The 22,872-nt window shown below is 40.2% G+C and overlaps 1 protein-coding gene across 6 annotated transcripts in view; it reads right to left on the reverse strand.

The window, feature by feature from the left end:
* FAM184A (family with sequence similarity 184 member A) overlaps nt 1-22,872 on the reverse strand; it is a 322,784-nt gene that overhangs the window by 121,815 nt on the left and 178,097 nt on the right. For all 6 annotated transcript variants that reach the window (XM_082249799.1, XM_082249803.1, XM_082249800.1 and 3 more), the window contains one exon: nt 1,528-1,725. In XM_082249799.1, coding sequence (XP_082105925.1) covers nt 1,528-1,725 — 198 coding nt within the window. The remainder of the gene's footprint in view (nt 1-1,527; nt 1,726-22,872) is intronic.

The following is a 22,872-nucleotide window of genomic DNA, read 5'->3' on the forward strand; positions in this document are numbered from 1 at the left end:
TTCAATGGCCCTTGTTCACATCTGAGTGCTTTGTTGCTTGTGGTAAAATGCTTGTCACTAACAAAAGTACAAGAGCCTATTTTAGGCAGATTAGAGGCAGAATGGCCCCATAGACTTCAATAGGAACACCTGAAAAATGCTTAACATGAGGATTTTAGAAGAGTTTTATGAGCGTTTTGTTGCATGTTTTCTGACAAAACAGCAGCTCTCCAATCCTAATCTTCTCCCCCTAGAGCTTCCTATTGGCTAAAATAAAAACACCTAAGGCAGCTTTCACACGGCTCCGTTCCATCGACGATCGATCCGCCCATCCCCCGCTGAGCAGGCAGATGACAGCTCCTCTCTGTGTGCGGAAACTGAGGTGTCAGATACCCGCTCTCCTCTATGGGGGAATCAGAGGAGAACAGACCGCCCGGCGGATGGAAAATAGGGTTTCCATTCTTCCGGATTTGACGGACAGGATCAGATCGCAATGTCAGCAGACATGTCTCCGCTGACATCCGATGCCCCATAGAGATGCATGGGGCATCCGTTCAGATCCGCCTGAAAAACTGACAGGCGGATCTGAACGGTCCACAAATGTGAAAGGGGCCTAAAGCTTGAATACACATGTAAAATGCTTGTAATGAGCTTCTAAAATGCTTGGTATACTATTGCAAAACTTTCAAATACAACGCCTGCTCAGGTGTGAACGGGGAACAAACCTATATCTTGGTTGTGATATTTTACTGTGTTACCATTAATAAAAAGACCTTGCTTACTTATTAAAGCAGTGCATCAGATAATGACGATGTGCAAAATGCAGATGGATTTTTGGTTAATCGGAGATTCGGATGTATTCGAATCTCTGAATGAAATAGTAACTACTTAAGTTAAAATTCATTTACTTTTGTTTAGTTGATTTGTTTTCTAACGAACTCCAAATTTTCAGAACGATTCGAATTTGGATTGATCGAAAAATGATCAACCAATTTGAATTCTGTATGAAGAAGAATATCAGACCCTTATCTGCAGCTTGGCAGGCCAGACCTCCTGAACCATACCAGACCATATGCCCTCAGTGTAGATCCCTGTCAATCATGCTGTCCGCCGCTCCCCCGCCGAATTCCTGCTCCTTTATCTGACGTTTCCTAAACAGCTAAGGGGCATGACATCAGTGGTTGACCCCACCCCTTGTGACATTATCGACCCAGCATGGAATTTTTTCAAAAATGAGTAAACAAAACAAAATTAAACAAAACTAATCAGATTCTGAAATGAATAAACAAAACTAATTTAGTAACATAATGAATCTACCCAAAACAAAACACATTTTTTTGTTCTGCACATGGCTAATCACCTTAGCGCTTTAAACTACCTTACTGAACGTGCTATTAAATGTTAAAATGAAGGAATTTGGTTGCTGATAATTTGCCTATAACTCACAACTGAAACCATTTAAAAAAAACTGTATAACAGGCATTTCACTGCTAGCTAAGATGCGTTGGTAAAGAATTAAGTGTTGTGTCTGCATTCCCAGTGACTCACCATCTGTAGCTTCCTCTTCTCCTTATTTGTAGAGCTTTGTGCTGCCTCAAGCGCTGCTTGATGTTTCCATGACATCTCTTCTAACATCTTTGCATGAGCTTCTTTTAGCTGTAACGTCTCCTCCTCAAATTTGATGCGCAGGTTAATCAGTTCCTTCTCATAACATTCGCGTTGGGTCTGCTTCGCTTCATTGATCTTCTGTAAAGAAGGAGACAAGGCAAACACTTTATGTAAGTACTCGCCCATACATCAGTTTTTAGACCCATCAATCAGCCTAAAACAACTTTTTTTTGTTCGGTTTCTGTTCCCTGTGTTCAAATGCATAGACATATAATTAAAACTTTTATTCTGTGATTCAACATCTATGATTTATTAACACACAGGAGGAAAACGTGACAGTCAGCAAGCTTGAAATATCAGGTTAAATCCTCAGTTCTCTATTTCTCCTTGCGGCATTTCAAACAGAAACATACATCCTCATATTAGACAAAGGCCAGTACACATGTCTAATTAGCCCAGCTCCAGCACATTTTCAAATGTCTGACTTTGTTTTTAGTCCAGGTATTATTTAAAGTGGTTGTAAAGGCTGAAGGTTTTTTCTATGCATGAAACCTTCAGTGTGCAGCTCCCCCCTCAGCCCCCCTAATACTTACCTAAGCCTGATCCAGCAATGTGCACAGGACCCAAGGCTCTCCTGGGCATCGCCCTCCTGATTGGCTAAGATGCAGCAGCAGGAGCCATTGGCTGGGTCAACTGGGTCAGAGCATCTCCGAAACTGTAGCTCTTTCTGAGATGTTCGCGGTCTACAGTCATCAGAATCTACCAAAACAGATCAAAGGAAGGAAAACTAGGGACAGTGTCATAGCCGGCCAAGGATCATTGATGCACATGGTTAGCAAAGGCTGCCTCATGTAGTCTGATCCAACAGAAGAGCTACTGTAGCTCAAATTGCTAAAACAAAAAAAAAAAATATATATATATAACGCTGGTTCTAATAGAAAGGTGTCAGAACACACAGTGCAATGAAGTTTGTTGTGTATGGTTCTGCATAGCTGCAGACCAGTTAGGGTGCCAAAGGAGACCCTATAATGGGCATGTGAGCATCAGAACTGAGCCATGAAGCAATGGAAGAAGGTGGCCTGGTCTGATGAAATCAAGAAAGGTTTGAGGAACACAACAACTTGTTCTCCAAATTGTCTAGAACTCAATCCAATCAAGTATCTGTGTGATGTGCTGGAAACAAAATGAGATTTTGAGTTACCATAAAATCCATTTCTCTGATGCTCATTGACAGACACAGCTCCTGGTCTTCTTAACCATTTGTTATACTGCCTCCTACAGGAGTAGGACACTAGGCAGAAGAAAAAGTCTGGCTACGCCTATGGGCAGCCCCAGGGGGTATATTCCTTCTCTCTGCTATAGGTAATCAGTTTTTTTGCAAGCAGTATCAGAAGAATTACAACTCCACAGAGGGAGGGTGCTGTGTCCCTCAATGAACATTAGAGAAATTGATTTTACGGTAAGTCAAAAATCCCATTTTCTCTTTCGTTCATTGACAGACACAGCTCTTGATCCTCTTAACCATTGGGACATCCCAAAGCAGTGTTAAACATGAGGTGTGAGAACTGCGAAAAATAAATTCCCAAGGCTTTTTTTGTCTTTTTGTTTGCCTTTTTGTTTTTACTGTCTTGTCCATGTCTTTTGCCTTTCGTCCTCTATGGGTATGTAGGTGGGGTTAAAGTCACTGATATGTATTCATGCTGCATTGCTATCCATGCCAATGTGTGGTTGTACATATTTTTTTATCTACCAGATATCATTTTTTAAATAAATGGGTGCATTTTGTCCATCTTACACTGGTTGAACTTGCCTAGTTATTAACCTCTTCTCATGCCACTGTGGTCCTTTCCCCAGAGGTATATATTTTTGTTTTTTCACATATGTGCCCCAGGTTATTTGGCAAGAATTTCACAGGTAGCACGGTTGGTATATGATGGCTATGTATCCCCTTTTTTGTTTTTTGTTTGCTAAACTATAGCCAACCAGGTAAACAGGAGCTCAACCAAAACAACTGGAGCCCACCTGAAAAAAATAATACACCCTCAAAGAGGACCATATCCTCTAAAGAGCAGCCTGCAAAACCTTGTGGCCAAAAGAAGCATCCGCAGATGCCAACACATCCACTTTATAGAACTTTGTGAAAGTCTGCACCGATGACCAGGTGGCCGCCTTGCAAACCTGCATCACTGATGCCTGATGACGGAAGGCTCAGGAGGCACTGAGCGCCAGAGTAGAGTGCACCTTGACAGGGAAAGGAGGAACCTGACCCTTGAAGGAAAAGGCCTGAATCACCGTCTGTCTGATCCATCTGAAAATGGTCGCAGAGGAAGCAGAAAACCCTTAGCGAGGCCCATCTGTGAGCACAAATGAGTCTGACTTCCTAAAAGACTCCGTAGCCGCCAGGTACACCCTAATCACCCAGACCACATCCAAGGCATGCAAAGCAATTTCCTTCAGATGTCTTGGCCTGGGACACAGGGAAGGCAACACAATGTCTTCATTCAAATGAAAATCAGAGACCAACTTTTAAAGGAACGACAGACAGGGGCGAAAAACCACCTTAACTCTATGAACCACTAAGTAAGGTGAGCGACAGGATAACGCCGCCAATTCCAACACCCTGCACGCAGAGGTGATAGCCATCAAAAAGGCCACCTTCTGGGACATCGTAAACAGGGGAATCTCCCGAAGATTCTCAAAAGGAGGCTTCTGGAGGACTGAGAGCACTGCCTTAACCCTTTGGGCATAGAATTCACCAGAAATTCACAGGTTTCAAGTGGGGTCCTCTTCCACTCTTCCATGACGACATCACAGAACTGGTGGGTGTTGGAGACCTTGCGCTCCTCCACCTTCCGTTTGAGGATGTCCCACACATGCTCAATAGGGTTTAGGTCTGGAGACATGCTTGGCCAGTCCATCACCTTTATCCTCAGCTTCTTTAGCAAGGCAGTGGTCGACTTGGAGGTGTGTTTGGGGTTGTTATCATGTTGGAATACTGCCCTGCGGCCCTTTTTCCAAAGGGAGGGATCATGCTCTGCTTCAGTATTTCACAGTACATGTTGGCATTCATGGTTCCCTTAATGAACTGTAGCTACCCAGTGCCGGAAGCACTCATGCAGCCTTAGACCTTGACACTCCCACCACCATGCTTGACTGTAGGCAAGACACACTTGTCTTTGTATTCATCACCTGGTTGCCTCCACACATGCTTAACACCATCTGAACCAAATTTGTTTATCTTGGTCTCATCAGACCACAGGACATGGTTCCAGTAATCCATGTCCTTAGTCTGCTTGTCTTCAGCAAACTGTTTGCAGGCTTTCTTGTGCATCATCTTTAGAAGAGGCTTCCTTCTGGGATGACAGCCACGAAGATCAATTTGATGCAGTGTGCGGCACATGGTCTGAGCACACACAGGTTAACCCCCTACCCCTTCAACCTCTGCAGCAATGCTGGCAGCACTCATACTTCTATTTCCCAAAGACAACCTTTGGATATGACGCTGAGCAGATGCATTTAACTTCTTTGGTTGACCATGCCAGGCCTGTTCTGAGTGAAACCTGTTTTGGTAAACCGATGCATGGTCTTGGCCACCATGCTGCAGCTCAGTTTCAGGGTCTTGGCAATCTTCTCATAGCCTAGGCCAGCGAACCTTGGCACTATATTTCCCATGATGCTAAACTACACTGCAGAGTGTATGAGCATCATGGGAAATGTAGTTCCAAAACATCTTGGTGTCAAGGGTTACCATCACAGGCTTAGGCCATCTTTATGTAGAGCAACAATTCTTTTTTTCAGATCCTCAGAGAGTTCATGAGGTGCCATGTTGAACTTCCAGTGACCAGTATAAGAGAGTGAGAGCGATAACACCAAATTTAACACACCCACTCCCTATTCACACCTGATACCTTGTAACACTAACGAGTCACATGACACCGGGGAGGGGAAATGGCTGATTGGGCCCAATTTGGAAATTTTCACTTAGGGATGTACCCATTTTTGTTGCCATTGGTTTAGACATTAATGGCTGTGTGTTGAGTCATTTTGAGGGGGCAGCAAATTTACACTGTTATCCAAGCTGTACACTTACTACTTTACAATGTAGCAACGTGTCATTTCTTCAGTGTTGTCACATGAAAAAGATATAATAAAATATTTACAAAAATGTGAGGGGTGTACTCTATAGTGTACTGTATGTGTATATATATATATATATATATATATATATATATACACACACACACACACACACACACACTCATTATTTATGTGAAGTACACACAACTTTGTAAAGATGCTAACATTACACAGAACTAAGGCTACCTTCCCGAGCCTTTAAAAAAAATGACATGTACAATCCAGATGAGAGTTATCACTTCTGAATGATTTAACTTGTGTGACCCATTTCAGTCAGCAATGATAAATAGGGGAGGGGAAATGAAATGAAGCATCAAGGCAGATGAGAAATATGTTGTGTATATAAAAAACAATGGGCAGGGATAGAATAGATAAGCAAGACTTTCAACTTAACATTATAAGTGCCATTCATGATGGTTTTATTCCTTTAGGAACTTCAATGCTACTGTTTTAGGCATAAGACCCCTTTCATACTGATGCACTTTTTCCATGCTTTTCCAGGGCAACAAAATCACATGAAAACTATCCCCCATTAAGTCCCGGTTCACACATATACAATGTCAGCCATCGCATGTAATTCGCAGTGCACTGCTCTGAAAATCACATGCGATGTCTGTGCATTGCGTATTCAGTCATACAGATTGTATGGCTGAATTTGCATCGCATTCGGACCAAAGTCGCACAGAACCCTTTTTTTGGTCCGCACCAGAATCAGATCGCATGGGTGTTCACACCCATGCAATCTGATTCATGTCCGAACTGACAGTTCGCATTGTGATATGCAAACTGATCTAGGGGTGTCTTTAACTTTGTATTGACACCCCCAGCGATTTGCATATGGCAGTGTGAACTGTCTGCGAGTCGGGTGCGATGCAGGAACCCACAGTGGATTCGCAGGGTTCCCCCATCACATACAGTATGTGTGACCTGGCACTAAATGCTATGTAACTGTTCACACTGCAGGTGTGCTGCATTATGAAAAATCCTAAATGCTTAATCTTTTGGTGCAAAAGCACACCAAAAAGGCACCCTCAATTGTAAGTCTAGGAGAACAAATACAAAGCGGATCAGTGTGGAAAAGGCCCTAATATGGATGTGGTCCACTCAGACTTGTCGCCTTATGGACTTGACCCATTATTCTGACAAAGCTGGATTTTGCAACAAATATATTCGGCAGCCAGGGACTTTATCTTATTTTAGTATCCAAGATTGCTATGTAAAAAAATATCTTGGACATCATATGGTCTAATGGTACAATTCACAATAAAATTATCCTTTATAAAAATATTTTTTTGTAAAGCCCAAACATTTTAGATTCATTTATTATAAGAAATAAAAGGCACCTGGACCACTGGCTGGTTGTAAAATCAAGTATTGTGTGTTAATGTATATGGTTTAATTTTTCTGTATGGTACACCACATATTGGTCATATGATTGGCAACATTTCTAGATATGCATGCAAGTAGACCACCTGAGGTTTGCGGACATAGAAATATTCTTTCCCAAAACTAAAAAAAGCTGAAAGTTTGATTCAATTTTAAAGATGCAACAATGGGAGTGGCTGTGCCTGAACAAAAGTGAGTTCTACTGATGCACCTGAAATCCAGGAGACTTTTGAAACCCTGCGAGCAACTGGAGAAAATTTAAATATGAAGCTATAAATGAGTCAATATTCTGAGATACATACCTTTTTAAGGGTACATGTTTAGACAAGCTGCTCAAAATTGGGGGAAAAACTGACAGTTATGGGACCAGGTTAAAGCTTACTAATCCTTAGATGATCATCCCTGATGATCTGGCCAATAATATATAATAATAATATAATAAGGAGCAATGTGGCCACCTGCGGGCAGCAGCAATGTCAACTTATGGAGACAGCAGTGTTAGGTGGACTGGTAGATTTTGATGAACTTTTTATAGGTGACTAACAAATTAAAACTAACTCCAGTTAACACTTTTAAGCAATTACGGAAACAGTTTTTCTTCCTTTTGGGATAATGCTTTTAACTACCCCTGTCAGTACTAAATTACACATCTCACTATTCTGACACTTTTGATGAACAACTGTTATAAATGTTTGAAAATTTACAGAATTACTTATGAGATCAACACGATCCATGGTGGATCGTTCTTCAGAGAGCATTTGCCAGTCGGTGGAGTTGTTAGGGGTTAAAACTGCACCACACCACAACTACGCGCATTGCACTGCAGGTGCGACACAGACACATTCACTTGAGTGGATTGCATTTGGTGGGCGGATAATGTTTGGCACAGTATGTGTATATACCCATACAGCTGCCTTTGCCACTTAGGGGAAGTGGATGGGGGGCAATAAAAGTGTGGTTCAACCGCATGTTTTTACCACAACCCAAGTTGTAAACTAAGCCTTAAAGTTTAACTCCACTTTCATGAAAAGAATATATATATATATATATATATATATATATAGCGAATTAAAAAAAAAAAACCTATACAATTGCTACACAGGCAATACTGTAAATTTAACACAATATGGCAACATTCATAACATCTCTAAAATCCACTATTTTTTAACTAATGAAACTACCAAGCTACTCATTCACTCCCTTGTTATCTCTCACCTTGACTATTACAACTCCTCCTCTTCAGTCTATCAAGAATGCTGCTGCCAGACTCATCTACCTTACCAACCATTCAGTGTCTGCCACCCCTCTCTGCCAATTCCCTCTCTGGCTTTTGCTTGCTCAGTGAATTAAATTCAGAATACTAACAACAACATACAGGGCCATCCACAACTCTGTTCTGAGCTATATTACCAATCTTGTCTCCAAATATTACCCAAACCATCCTCTTCATTCATCTCTAGACCTCCTGCTCTCAAGCCTCCTTGTCTTCCCCACCCATGCTTGTCTCCAGGACTTCTCCAGAGCCTCTCCCATCCTCTGGAACTCACTACCTCTATCTCTTTGGCTATATTCTACTCTGGCTGCCTTTAGGTGAGCCCTGAAAACTCATCTCTTCAGGGAAGCCTTTCACATCTCCAACTAACTGAACTTTTATCACTTACATCAGCTCATCCCCCACAGTTATAAACATTTGTACCATTTGCCCCACCCTGTTAGATTGTAAGCTCTTATAAGCATAGCCCTCTTTACCTCTTGTATATTATTGTATTGTAACTTTACTGTCTCCCTTTATATTGTAAAGTGCTGCACAAACTGTTGGGGGCCATATAAATCCTGTATAAAAATAATAAGGTCTAGCATATCCTTAGCCTGGGAAGTTTATTGATATGTGATTCAAAAAGTATTGAATGGTTATAAAGGAACTCATAAGTTCAGATTATATTAGTTAGTGGTAAAAAAAAAACAAATATGAGCACAATAAGAACTTCATGTGGCACTACAGTGATTAAAGGAAAAAGCTTGACTCTCTAAAGTTAAACCGCAAACTTTAAATGATGTCATGTTGGGGGAAGGCATTGGTTCATAGTGTGTTTCAGATGCAGAGCACCTCAAAAGAAGTTGGTAGTGTTTTTGAGTTCAAAGATAGCAGCTGTTAGTAAATTCTATGCAACAATTAAATTAATTCAGGTACACTGAAACAAGGTGCAATTTAACAGGAAGCATTCAGTGCCAGGACTACCACATTTTTTGTCTAGCTGCACTGATCCAAACTATTGCTGATGCAAGTCCTGTGGGCTTAGGTGCCACCCTATCTGAAAAAAAAAAAAAAAGGCTAGGGATTACAGACCTATAAAATATGCAAGCAGGGCACTTACTAATGAAAAACAATACTCTCACATTAAAGATGAGGCTTTTTCTGTTGGGGGATTTAAAAAACGTTATACACGTTTAAGGATTCGATTTATAAATTGTCAGACCACAAGCCATTTGATGTTACATACTCTCCTCGCTCTAAATCTACAGCCAGCATTAGGGACTTAAGCAGGCCATAGACGGATCAAAATTCAGCCAGTTCAGCAGGAACTTGACGAATTTCAATCCATCTATGGGCAGACTGGTTATACTGAAGTCAATCTATTGATCAATTTCAGTACAAGCAGCCTATCAGATTTTTTTTGTGTGACTACTGTCACTGGCTATAGCTGGCAGCAGTAATCAGTGTATTCTGACAGTAGGGAAATCTCCCACTGTCAGGAATACAACAGTGCAGCAGGAGGGATTTTTTCATCAACACCGAATGCGTTTATGGGGGAATTGAGTGATTTTCAAAATTGCTTTGGGCCCTTTCACACGGGCGGACCGATCGGGTCCACCTGTCAGTTTTTGAGGCGGGCCCTCCATTCTCCTCCATGGAGCTGCAGGTGTCAACAGACATGTGTCCATTGACACCCCTGAACATCCGATACTGTCTGCTTAAAACAGACAGACGGTCAGGGACCCATTCTCCATCCATCTGGCAGATCGGATGGCAGTTGGGTGTAAATGGACAGGTGGTCTGTTTACATCTGAGCATCCATAGAAGAGGGCAGGCTTGTGTGTGTGTCCGCTGTAAACAAGCGGAGTGGACACCGACCAGCCATCCACCTGCTCAGCGGGGATCAGTGGACAGATTCCCTGCTGAGCAGGTGGACTCCAATGGAGACCACCCCGTGTGTAGGGGCCCTTAATATATGGCCAGCCTTACTGATACAAAGTGAAATCAGGATCTGTAAACACAACAAAGAACATACCTTCAGTTAGCCCTAAATTATACATTGACAGATGATTGTTTGTTCTATTGCTGCTAATGTTCCTATGACATGACAACACAGTATGTGCAGGGAGGTTGGAGCTTGCCAACTTAGGCTGGCCATACATTAAGTAATTTTCTTTCCTTCAACCTATGGTTATCCCATCGACTCCCTGATCCATCTATGGCCTTTCCGTCAAGGGCTGGCTTTAAGAGGAGTAACCTGAATTTGCATTTTGGTCCATCCATATCAGATTACTGAACTTTTCCTAAAGCTTGATGTGGACAGGACGTTTTAGGGCCAGCAAGTTAGCATCTTTCAACAAAGGGATAATGCACTGTTGCAAAAGGACTATACTAACAAGTTACTTCTTATGAACTGGGACCACACACTGAGCAACAGAAAGAGCAAAAAAATGGGTGTGGCCAAACATGATAGTGGGGGGGGGGGGGCTTAAGGGCTGTAGTTAAACAAAACCTGGGCTTCCTTGTACCTATAAAGTATGCTTTGATTGCTGTGCCACAACCCTGAGTCTCAGGGATTCATATAAACCGCAACAAAATGATTTAGGAAAAATACTTCCGATACATTTGGCTTTGTATATACTGAAAATAGACCGAGCACTTATAGAGGATTATGAAGGACCTGGGGATTTTACCACCTCGTCAAGTGCTCCCTCTTTAGCAGCCGGGAATGGACATATGTTGCATATGTGATGCTTTATTTTGTGGCTGCAGCAGGAATTATATCCCGAAAGGCTTTGGTGAACACTACTGCCCGCGACCCATTCAAGTGAATAGGGTCTCTCTCTCTCTCTCTTTCTCTCCGTTATCTGTGTTTAAGCTTTGATCCGCCGTTGGGCGGCTTTACTTGTACTCTCGAATGTATTGCGATTTCTTTTGTTATTATACTTTACACTCAATTAAATGTTAATGGATAAAAAATAAATACCCATTTCCCTCCTCTGTTTACAGCTGCATAAGAGCTGAGGGGAGGAAGAGCAACAGTACTTATATCTTTTGATAGGAAAGCAGGTGGACTGGCAGGAACAACAGGGATTCCACACAAAGAAAGCAATGCAAAGAGAAGAGGATAATTTTCATACAAGTACATGGTACAGCAGGTACATCTCAGGAATATGAAATGTTGGTTTACATATTTTTCAAGTTTAATGAGGTGCATGTCACCTTGTGGACTTATCGCTTTTACATCTGACAGGTATACGGCTCTCAAAGAAGAGAGCTTACAAAGCTCCAAAAATTTTGGACCCTCTGGTCTCAGCTTCTTTAGGTGCAGAGTCGATAAAGCTGCTATGCCCACTCCTCCCCTCCTCCTGACAAAGCACAGAAGCCTTTGTATTATGTCAAGTCATTCACAAAATACAAAGGCTTCTGTGAGTTGGCAGCAAAGGAAGTGACAGGCATGACTTTTGTGTGCTTCTCCCCTCTCAGAGTCCTGAGTGTATCCTCTGGGGATGCCATAAACCTGTTAGATGTAAGTAATACAGATAAGTCCAGGCGGGAGCATGCACTTCCTTGAACTTAACTCATAAGGAGGGAATGCTCAAATAGTATTGGGAGTGGAAAACCATGCATGAGACAAGGACACAAAGAAACAGTCCAAGCAAGTTTATCCTGCTTTTTATTTTCAGCAAGGCAGAAAACACAACATACAAAGTTTTTCAATGGTTTGTACAACAAGCATATAGGATAAAATAAACAAATCTAAACTTCAGACAGTTTCTTACTAACAGGGCACACCCCTCAAGCAAATCTACATACAAAGTGGGCTCACAACCCAGCTATGAAACAGGGGGGAAAATGATCAAGAGAGACTGGAACACTCGAGGCCCTCACATAAGGAGGAAGCCAAGGTTGCACCATAAGCCCTTTTAGAACAGGCCACGTGTCAGTCAGCAACAGTGAAGTATGACTCACCGGCCAACTGCAGAGCAGAAGGGTAAATGGCCTAGCATGACTAAGTAGTTGTAGTTTGCAACTAAGCGAGATAACTGTACAAACAAGGGTAATAGATGTACCCCTGTAGAGAAGGAAGAATAACTGCAGTGTGTGACTAAATCACCTTGACTGCTACACAAAGAAAAATTATTTAAGGGGGAACAAACCCCTTAAGAGCCATATGTGACTGAAGCAACCTAGGCCAACATACAAAACAGTATGGGACAGAAACTGTACCAACCAGGGGAACTCCCAGACCTACTGCAAGGCAGTGACAAGGACATGTGAGCTGGTATTGAGGGGTTCTAGGGATCCAGAACCTCTGATATAAGTTTACTCATTTCTTTTTGAAATGTAAATGTATTGCCACTGCCCTTTAATTAGGGCAGTTTCCAGATTTTCCCTTTTGCAAATAAAAATAACCAAAATAAATCACTCGGTATGACTTCACATGGGTCAGTTACTAAAACATTAAACTGATATTAAAGTTTTACTTTATCAGACATATGTACCAATTAAACCTGCCAGAAGTATCCTCTGGAGGTCCAAATGTCACTGGTTGAGAAACTATGTTTACAATACCCCATACATCCTTCTCTAAGGAGGTATCAACATTCTTATGTTATTTATGTCAGATGTCAAGACCTGGCACCTGTGTGTATTAATGAAGCAAGATGATTGTATAATAAGAGTTATTAAGCTGCATCAAAGTCATGTCCCTCTTTAAAAGGGCAGCCAGCCTACAAAAATGTGGAGATGTTAAAGCATACTGTACTTAAAAAAGGACTGCCACAAAGTATTGTGTGACACATGGTGCACTGTGCTCCCTATTCGCATGCCTAATCTAGTAAATGTATGCATTACAACATTATCAATTATTAAATGAGATAATAACAGGAGACACATAAAATGAATTCACTCAAGTATTTTGGTAATTAGTGTGTGAGCACAGACTGTGTCGAAGTTCCTAATAACTATACTGCCTGGTTTGTTCTGGAAGCAAAGGCTGATTTATTTTCAGTGGCATTTTAAATAGCAGAATTTTCTTACTAATTGATGGTATATACCATTATTCATAACATAGTAATCTTCCATTTTAACATTTTATTACACTGAAGTATACAGCACAAAACATACAAGTCTCCTGCTTAGAAGGCTGGGCAGTTGCCCAGCAGGAAAAAAAGGATGTGATGGCAAGATTACAAGTCTGAGAGATGACGGGTTAGAAACCTTTCTGTCACAGTGGATTTTTCCAGTGATTAAGTTGTCAATCATACAGAAAAAAAAAAAAAACATTCACCATGTCACTGTTAGTTTTCAGACAGCAGATGCACTACAGGGTTACCACTTAGGCAAAAGAAAAAGGAGTTCACGCTTCGCTGCTTAACAGATAAAATGTAAAATATGAATATAAACATTTTAGGTTATATACGCTTTATTCTGCTTGAACTGTCAATAACCTGATTACTTATATATTTTTGGAGAAAAACACAATCAAAATCTGTCTGTCGGTGATCAGGTTATAGTAACCTGGCATATGATCTATATATGACAGATCTTTTTGTAATTATCAGTAATTTCTATTTTTGGAATCATATGCAAAATATTTATTCACTCCCTTTTCTCCAAAGTTTAATAATACAAAAGCCTGATTTATACACTTCACAAAAAGTATGCAGTATTGTATATAAATCTACTCTATAGGATTACATTTATGGACACCAGTCCATCACACCTACCTATTTGACCAAAAGTATGTGGACTTTTCTCCAAATTACTGGGTTCAGATGTTTCCAATAAAGAGTACTGTTAATTTTACAACATATAAAGACACTATAGACCATTGTTGGCTTAAATTGTCATTAAACACGGACTAAGGAAAACTCTTATTCTCATTATCTCAGGCCACTAAAGCATTTGTTTTGTATAGAGTGAAATATACCTGGTTGATTCTGCCTTCAGCTGTCCCTCCCATCTTCTCTGGATCCCCACTGCAGGCTAAGATTGAGTAGACCAGCTGGTGTCCTCTACTGATCATGCTCAATTTCAGTTCCCTTCTAAGCTCTTCATTCGCTCCTTTTCTTATCTGTGCAGCCCATGTGACTATAGAGTCACACACGTGGGTGTTTACACAGAGGTACATGACACACCACTCCCTCCTCCTCCATGTCTTCCTATTGCTAAACACTACGGGGGCGGGATGTAGTATGCTGATTGATTACATTCACTAAGAAACTAACATAAAAGCTAGTTTTTTTTTTGTTTTAAATCAGTATTATATGAATATATCTAATGTAATTGCTAATACGTGGAAAATTAAAAAAAAAAAGCCTTGGATGTAGATGCCATCTGAACAAAATGAAAGCTAGAATCAATCAACGTTGACTCCACCTACACCAAATTAATGCACAAAAATACACATTTGATGTTCAATAAAGATTTATAGGGAGCTATAAAACAGTTTTTTTTTTTTTATTTATTTATAATTGAATTTGATTTTTTCTTCTGAAAATGCTTTTTTTTTTTTAATTCAGTGGCATGATATATATGATTTATGTGAATGAATTATGGCAATTATCACTTCTCTGTTTAGTATCACTTCAAAATCTTTTGGCAACAATTTGGGAAAGGCTGTTTACTGCTCCGACATGACTGTGCCCCTGTGCTTAAAGCCAGGTCTATAAAAACACAGTTTGATAGGTTTGGTATAGAAAAACTTGAGTGGCCTACACAGAGCCCTGACCTAAACCCTACTAAACATGTTTAGGATGAATTGGAATGCAGATTGTGAGCCAGTTCTTCTAGTCCAATGTCCTCAGAAATGCTCTTTTGGATAAATTGGCACAAACTCCCACAGATACAGAATCGTATAAAAAAAAAAAAAAAAAAAAAACACCTTTCTCTGAATAGTGGAGGCTGTTCTAGTCATACAGGGTAGACCAACCCAATATTAATGTTCATGGGTTTGGAATGTGACGTCCAACAAAATCACAAAATGCTGCTGGTAAATTGTCAACACACTTTTAGTCATATAGTATATTTTTATTTTATATAAATCATATATAAAAATATACCTGTGAACAAATATTTGTAATATATAAAATATTACTCATTCAAACTGTATAATTTTTTATTATGTTTACCCACTAACCCTTGTATAGTGGAAGGTCAGGAGTCAAACCAAGGAGTTCATGTGGAATGGCCCTAGGAAGCGTAAAAGATGTTGCATTAAGCCAGAGGTGTGCAAAACCTGGCTGACCCTTATAATTCATATTTTTCAAGTGTGCTTTATTGGGCTTTAAAGGGAACAAATCCCAAAGCACCATTTTTGTGAGAAAAGCAAGGGATTGATAATACCTAATTTTAAATCCTAGCTTCCATTATCTGACTTTAAAAAAGGATCTATCCCAAAGCAAAATTGTTGTGAGAAAAGCAAGGGGTTGATAATATCTTTCTTCAAAACCTGGTTGCAAACCTGTAATGTTATCAACGCAAAGCACATCCAGTTTCAAGGCCCAAGAGGCAGAGAATGAAGGTTTCCATCACAGGGTTTTGTAGGAATTTTACTTCAGGCAGGTTTCCTCCTAAACCCATATCCTGGCAAATTAGAAGTTACTGGGGTAGCAGTAAAGTTTGCGGTTGGGAACACTAAGCACACTATACCAGAAAATGAATTGGTGTAAACTGATATTTAGTGAAGGTCCCTGGACGATTTCAAAAGCAGGATAAAGTTCACAAATACTTTTAAAATTGCTAAAAACAGCTACTTTGTACATTCCCCTCCTTTTTTAAACAGTGCTAATTACCTCTGCTAATCTGCACACCCTTCACGTCATAAGGGTAATAAGAACTGAATTTTAATACCCAATATTAAAAAAAGATATATATGGATATCACAAGGAGCATCCAAGTTAGTATCATGCCAATCAGAAAAACAAGGACAAAATGTGGCAATCACATTGGGTATTACAAAGTAAAGCATAATTTATTAGTTTGACTATGGAAACTAAACTGGAACAACGGCAACTGATAAATTATAGAGTATCTGACATTACTTCTTCCACTTTGTAACACAGAAAAGATAATCATTTTTTCCCAGTTACTGGGAAGCTACTTTTAACCTCCTTTTAATGCTGTAATGGTGTTTGACGGTGCTCAAGCCAGGACAAGAATGGCCCTTACACGTACACAACACCCCAAGACCAAATGAATAAAGTATTTAGAAAGTGAATTGCCTTATGTATGCCCACATCTAAATCCCAACACTTAATTACATAGTTTTTAAATTCTGCTCATCAACCACAGCAGGTTTCGATAAGGTAAAAACTCTCTTGCCCAGGAGTTCACTGTACATTACTCAAGGCATGTAGCTAAGTGGTGCTAACATCTTAGAGGCTGAATGTGAATTATATACAACCCCAATTACAAAAAGATTGTGACGCTGTATAAAATCTACATAACAAACAAAATGCAATGATTTGCAAAACTCATAAACCCATGTTTTAGTCACAATAGAAAATACAAAACATAAAAAAATGTTTAAACTGAGAAAATGTACAATTTTAGGGAAAAAATAAACCAATTTTGAAATTGAAGGCAGTAACATGTCTCAAAATTTTGGGATAGGGCAACAATAAGCTGGCAAAGTAAGTGGTACTAGCAAGGAAGAGCTGGAAGAAAATGTTGCCACTAATTAGGTTAATTGGCAACAAGTCAATAACTTGATTGGGTATAAAAAGAGCATCCTAAACAGTCAGAATGTCTCAGAAGTAAAGATGAGCAGATTCACCAATCTGTGAAAAGCTAAAAACTTGCCAAACCATTTCAGAATAATGTTTCTCAACATAATAAAAAAATTGTAAAGACTTTAAAATATATCATCATCTATGTTACATAATATCATCAAAAGATTCTGAGAATCTGGAGAAATCTCTGTGTGCAAGGGAGAAGGCTGAAACATAATACTGGATGTTCATGATCTTCGGGCCCTCAGACGGCACTGCATTAAAAACAGGCATGATCCTCTGATGGGCATCACTGCATGGCGTCAGGTATACTTCCAAAAATCTGTGAACACAGTTCGCCATGCCATCAAAATTTAAAAGGTAAAGCTCTAGCATGCAAAGAACAAGCCATATATGAACCTGATCCAGAAATGCCACCATTTTCTCTAGGGCCTAAGCTAACTTAAACTGGTCTGTTGTAAAGTAGAAAACTGTTGGTCAGACAAATCAAAATTTGACATTCTTTTCAGAACCCATGAGTGCTGTGTCCTCCGGACTAAAGAGCGTCTGACGTCCAGACGAAGCTACGCAACAAGAAGCGAAACGCGTCAACGTCATCAGCCTGGCGGCACACCTCCTCACTACTCCTACCAGGCGGCGGATCGCCCGAGAGGGCGGAAGACACCCGCAGCATACACGGAGACAATCGGGACAAAGACATGAGGAATCCCTCCACGGATCACCTAAGAGGTACTGTGTTTCCTATCCAGGGGTGAAGAAACAGCCGAAGGGCTGTCAGAGCTAGTGACATATCACAACCGCACACCCGCCATCACCCCACACGCGGCTCGTGGAATTCGGGTGCACTTACCCGCCTCTTTAAGCTCTGCATAAATCCCCGCAATCGCAGGATACCCTCACACACGGACATAAACCAACCACAAGGTAAACCCAGGAGTGACACTCTGTCTAAAGATAGGGGTGAAGAAACGGCATCCTCGCGGTCAGAGACCTAGACACAAGCTGTCAGATCTCTGCCTAGTCCCCACCAAAGAATCCCATACATGCAAATGACTGGTGCTACTACCACCCAGCAGCAACACTAAGCAAACCCTCCTCCCCACCAGGAAAGCTGCAACACTTACTAGAATAACTTCCAGCTCTCTCCCTAATGGTCACATGCATGATTGAATGCACTTAAACTGACTTTATCGGATCCTATTCCCAGCACAATAGTGCAGTACTGTCACCAGTCCCATTACCGATCCACACCTCCCTAGGAGCTTTCCCAAGAATAACCTATACTTTATCAAAATTGATATATAGGATCCAATTCATTATATATTATATATATTCTTGATGTTATTTGCTCACGCCGGCCGGTTCTGTTACGATCTGTTACATGTTATGTTTGTCTTGTTTCTTGTCATTCACACTGATTGTATCCACTGATATATTTTTGCACGGATGTATATTGATACTTCCCTTATTATTCTAATAAATATCTATGTTCACATAACTATATGCGCCCTCTATTTTTTCTTAGCTGACTAGATAACCTCCCTTTTTTCTGTGACCTGTACAGAATACTTTGTTTATAAAGAGCAGGGGGACCTTCTGGCTAGTTACCAGCACTCAGTTCAAAAGCCTACATCTCTGATGGTATGGGGATGCATTAGTGCGTATGGAATGGGCAGCTATCACATCTGGAAAGGTACCATAAATCCTGAAAGATATATCCAGAATTTAGAGCAACATATGCTCCCATCCAGATAACATCTTTTTCAGGGACATATTTCAGCAGGACAATGCAAAACCGCATAGTGCATCTGACAACAGCATGGCTTTTTAGTAGAAGAGTCCAGGTGCTTACCTGGTCTGCTTGAAATCCAGACATTTCACCATTTGAAAAAATTTGGTGCTTCTTGAAAATAAAAATACAACAAAGAAGACCCAGGACTGTTGAGCAGTTAGAATCCTATATCAAGCAAGAATGGAACTACATACCTCCCTCAAACTCCAGGAACTGGTCTCCTCAGTTCCCAGACGTGTAAAGAGTGTTGTTAAAAGAAGAGGGGATGTGACACCATGGTAAACATGGCTTTTTTGAGATGTGTTGCTGCCATCAATTTCAAAGTTACCTTCCTTTGTTCTTAAAAATGGTACATTGTTTCAGTTTAAACATTTGCTAGGTTTTCTTTTTTTTTCTACTGTGAATAAAATGTGTCTATGGGATTTGTATATATATGTATGAATGTAGATATTACACAGCGTCCCAACTTTTTTGAAATAGGGCTTGTAGAAGTGGCCAGTGACATCACCTAAGGATGAATCCATACACTGAGATTTGGACATATAAAACAGCCTTTTCTACATTAGTGCTGCTGACAGTAGTGGGTAGCTGGTAAAGCACTTTTTTCGTTGGCTTGCCCCAAAGATCCTGGGTATTCTACATTTTTCTAAGTTATAAAGAGGCTATGAATTAATATTGGATCATTCTAACAAATAAACTATATGCATTAAAAAAAAAAAGCTCTATACTGTCATTAACTTATGTGAGTAAAGTTACAAAAGAGTAACAGCCCCAAGACATAGTCAAAGGCAGGGTTAATGTAAAACGCAGAGTATGACCAAATTGGAGTAGGTGGCAAGGAAAAATAAATTTAGCAGACTGCTGGTGAAGTAAAGAGAAGAAAATTTATCTACAAAAAAGAAACAGGAGATTCTACCTTAGCCAGATGCCTTTATAGAGCAAGAGCTGCTGGCTGGCACATATAAGGCAGTGGGTGAATTCTAAATGGAATATTCAAATTTAGGCCTCACAAAAAGAGAGATGAAGTGGTGTTATCAAACACAACATCCATTTGAGGTTATAGTGAATAGAAAATTCAGAGTCCTGCCCCAGGTAGAAAGCAAAGTGGGCTTTGGGAAAGAAGAATGAGCAATAGTACTTACTATTGCAGCATAGTTGTTGGTTGGATTACCCCTTGTCACCATCTGTTTGTTCAAGCCAGGTGAAGACATCTTCTGGACTTGTAAAATATTATGTGCAATCAGCATCAGTAACTCAAGGCAGGCTGAGTATAGCATGGCATATTTAATATGAAAAACTAATACGCTCCTCTTTGCATCAAGAAATTTCATCCACTCGATTTTAGCTGAGAAATCGGGAAACATGGCATTGCAGAAAAGGAATACGTCCTTTTTCTCTAGTAAGGCACATCACAGTGATCTCTGCAATTAAGAAACTTGGCTTTGAAGTTGTGTGGCAGTGCCCCTGGAGGTGACAGTCAAGTCACCATGGGGTGAGCATGCTCTATTGAAAATATATGAATAAAAGTATTCCTACCATAGGATCAGCAGGTGTTCTAAGTGGCTGGATCTGCACCCTAAGTGCCCTCAGGGAGTCAGATGATCCTTAGATTACTTCAACATAATCCCTTTTCAAGATCATTCTGCATTTGAGTAAACTAGTGGAGCTGCTGACTCTGCCCAGTGGCACACTGAAGCGATGGAGGCTGGTCTTCAACCTGGCTCAGGGGTACTTTAGACCCAGTATTTGTAGCTGCTGACTTTTAATTTAAAAGAAAAATGACTTGAGTTTCTCGTTAAGATCAGCGACAGCATGGTGCTTGTGGTGCAGAGGCATGAAACTTTCCAGTTACCTTCTTAAAGCTCCTCTCTGGGAATGTGGTAATCCCACTCACTGGATCACTAGCCCCCACTCCTGAAAGAGCCCCCAGCGATGGATAGATACAGTGGAGTTAAGTGGGTAGAACACAGTTTCAGAAGCTTGTAAAAGGGTGGGGGGGGGGGGTTCAAGTTTGCAGAGATGGGCTGTCATGTGTGAGGATCATGTACCAAATGAAGATGACTTTGTTCAGTCTTCTATTTTTCTGATTTCTCCATTTCCTGTTAGAATCATCAATCATCCATAGCCTCCCCCTGCGCCCTGTCTGCCATCACCAGGACTATTGCTCACTGTAAATCAACAGAACTGATACAACCATTCCCATGGCAGAGGTGTTAAACAGTTATACTCCAGTCAAATTTTCTTTCAGATCTTTATTGCACTGTATGTCCTTATTTGAGACTGAGACTGGCAGCAAATGGTAATCTCCCCAGAAATGTATAGTAGTGTGCAAAGGGTTCATTTAGAATCTCCCTAAGAGATATCAGTAAAATATAAAAATCTGACAGGTAAACAATTTTGTCTACAACAGCATTATAGTTATAACCACAGAGATGGCCCTTTTCTTCCAAGTTAACTGGCTCCTATTAGTTATGCTGGATTGTTTCCATTGCTATTATTGGTTTCTGTAATCATAAATGCAATATTTTAACCCTGATTATTGATGGAAAAATTGAGGCTTTGTTGATGATTGCAGCGCATGTAGTTTTCTTTTTTTTTTTTTCAAAGTTTTCTGCTGTCTACAGAACCATGGAACATGACACTGATTTTACAGTTTTCCAATCCCCTCTAGATGACCTATATATTAGAAAAAGTAACAGGTAACAGTAGGTCTGTGAGTTTAATGCACGTTTTTTGATGGCTTTAACTATTTCAGCATCAAATAAGATGCTCCTCAAACCTAGGCTGATGACATGCTAGTGACTTTGTCGCTAGCAATCCTGATGCTGACAATTTGCCATGATCAACAGTGGCAGGATCACTAAAAGGCTGCCTGTTTTGTCCTTATGGAATCACTCTCTGTAGCAGAGGCAGCAAGATGTCAGTCCCATCACTTTACTTTGAGATTCAGTAGTGTTCAGGATAGCAACATCTTGGTATGTGTGACTACAGTCTTATATTAGTTAAGGTTGAATAAAGACAACAGTCCATCCAGTTCAATCTGTGCAGGTGTATGTGTGTGTGTGTGTGTGTCAGTGACGATATTCATTTTCCATATCCCTGATTATTGTGTTCTTTGAGATGCACGTCCAAGAGTCTTTAAAAAGTATCGATACTCCCAGCTGATACCACCAATTGTGGAAGAGAGTTCCACATTCTTACCGCCCTAGGTGGGTAGAATCACTGTAAGACTTTGTTGCTATCCTTATGCCAGTTATAAAGATTTTCCTTCATATCTAGTGTGGTCGCCAGAAACAAGAAGTAAGGTTAAATCACCCAAAGGAGATACCGACAGCAAAGATACCCAAGAGAGGTTTTTTTCCCTCACCATATTATAAAATATATGTTGAAGCACTACAATAATCCATAGAGCAGTTTTTATTGTTTGCACACATTTATCCGTGTGTATGTTGTTAAAGTATAACTAAAGGCAAAACTTTTTTTAAAATGTTGGATAAAGTGGAGAGGGATTAGAACACCTATACATTTTTATTGCTGTCTGTGCCCCCATTAGGAAGATTCACCCTCTCTATTTTTCCTGTTTACTATTATCATCAAAAGTGAACGTAAAAGAAAATCCTAAATTTTGGGTTGATCCTAGAAAAGTAATAGAGGGGAAATCTTTCTCTGGGGGATACTAGTTTTGGTGACCTGGGGGCCCCAAAAAGAGTTTATAAATTTTCAGTGACAGAAAGTGAAGGTACATCTCCCCAATGGTACACAGATAGCAAAAATGAACCTTACAGGGGTTATAACCATTTCTCTATCCAAATGAAGAAAAAAATTTTGCCTATAGTTCCACTTTAACATTAAGGTTACTCATGATGTCCAAGAATGCCATGTTGGCATGGTTTCTAGGTCAGATAAGGCTGTGTTCTTTATTATTATAAAATAATAATATAAATAATAAATATACTATATATAATTATAAAAAATAT

This window comes from Pelophylax lessonae, assembly GCF_965119305.1.
Source record: "Pelophylax lessonae genome assembly, chromosome: 3".
In the NCBI taxonomy this organism is placed as follows: domain Eukaryota; kingdom Metazoa; phylum Chordata; class Amphibia; order Anura; family Ranidae; genus Pelophylax; species Pelophylax lessonae.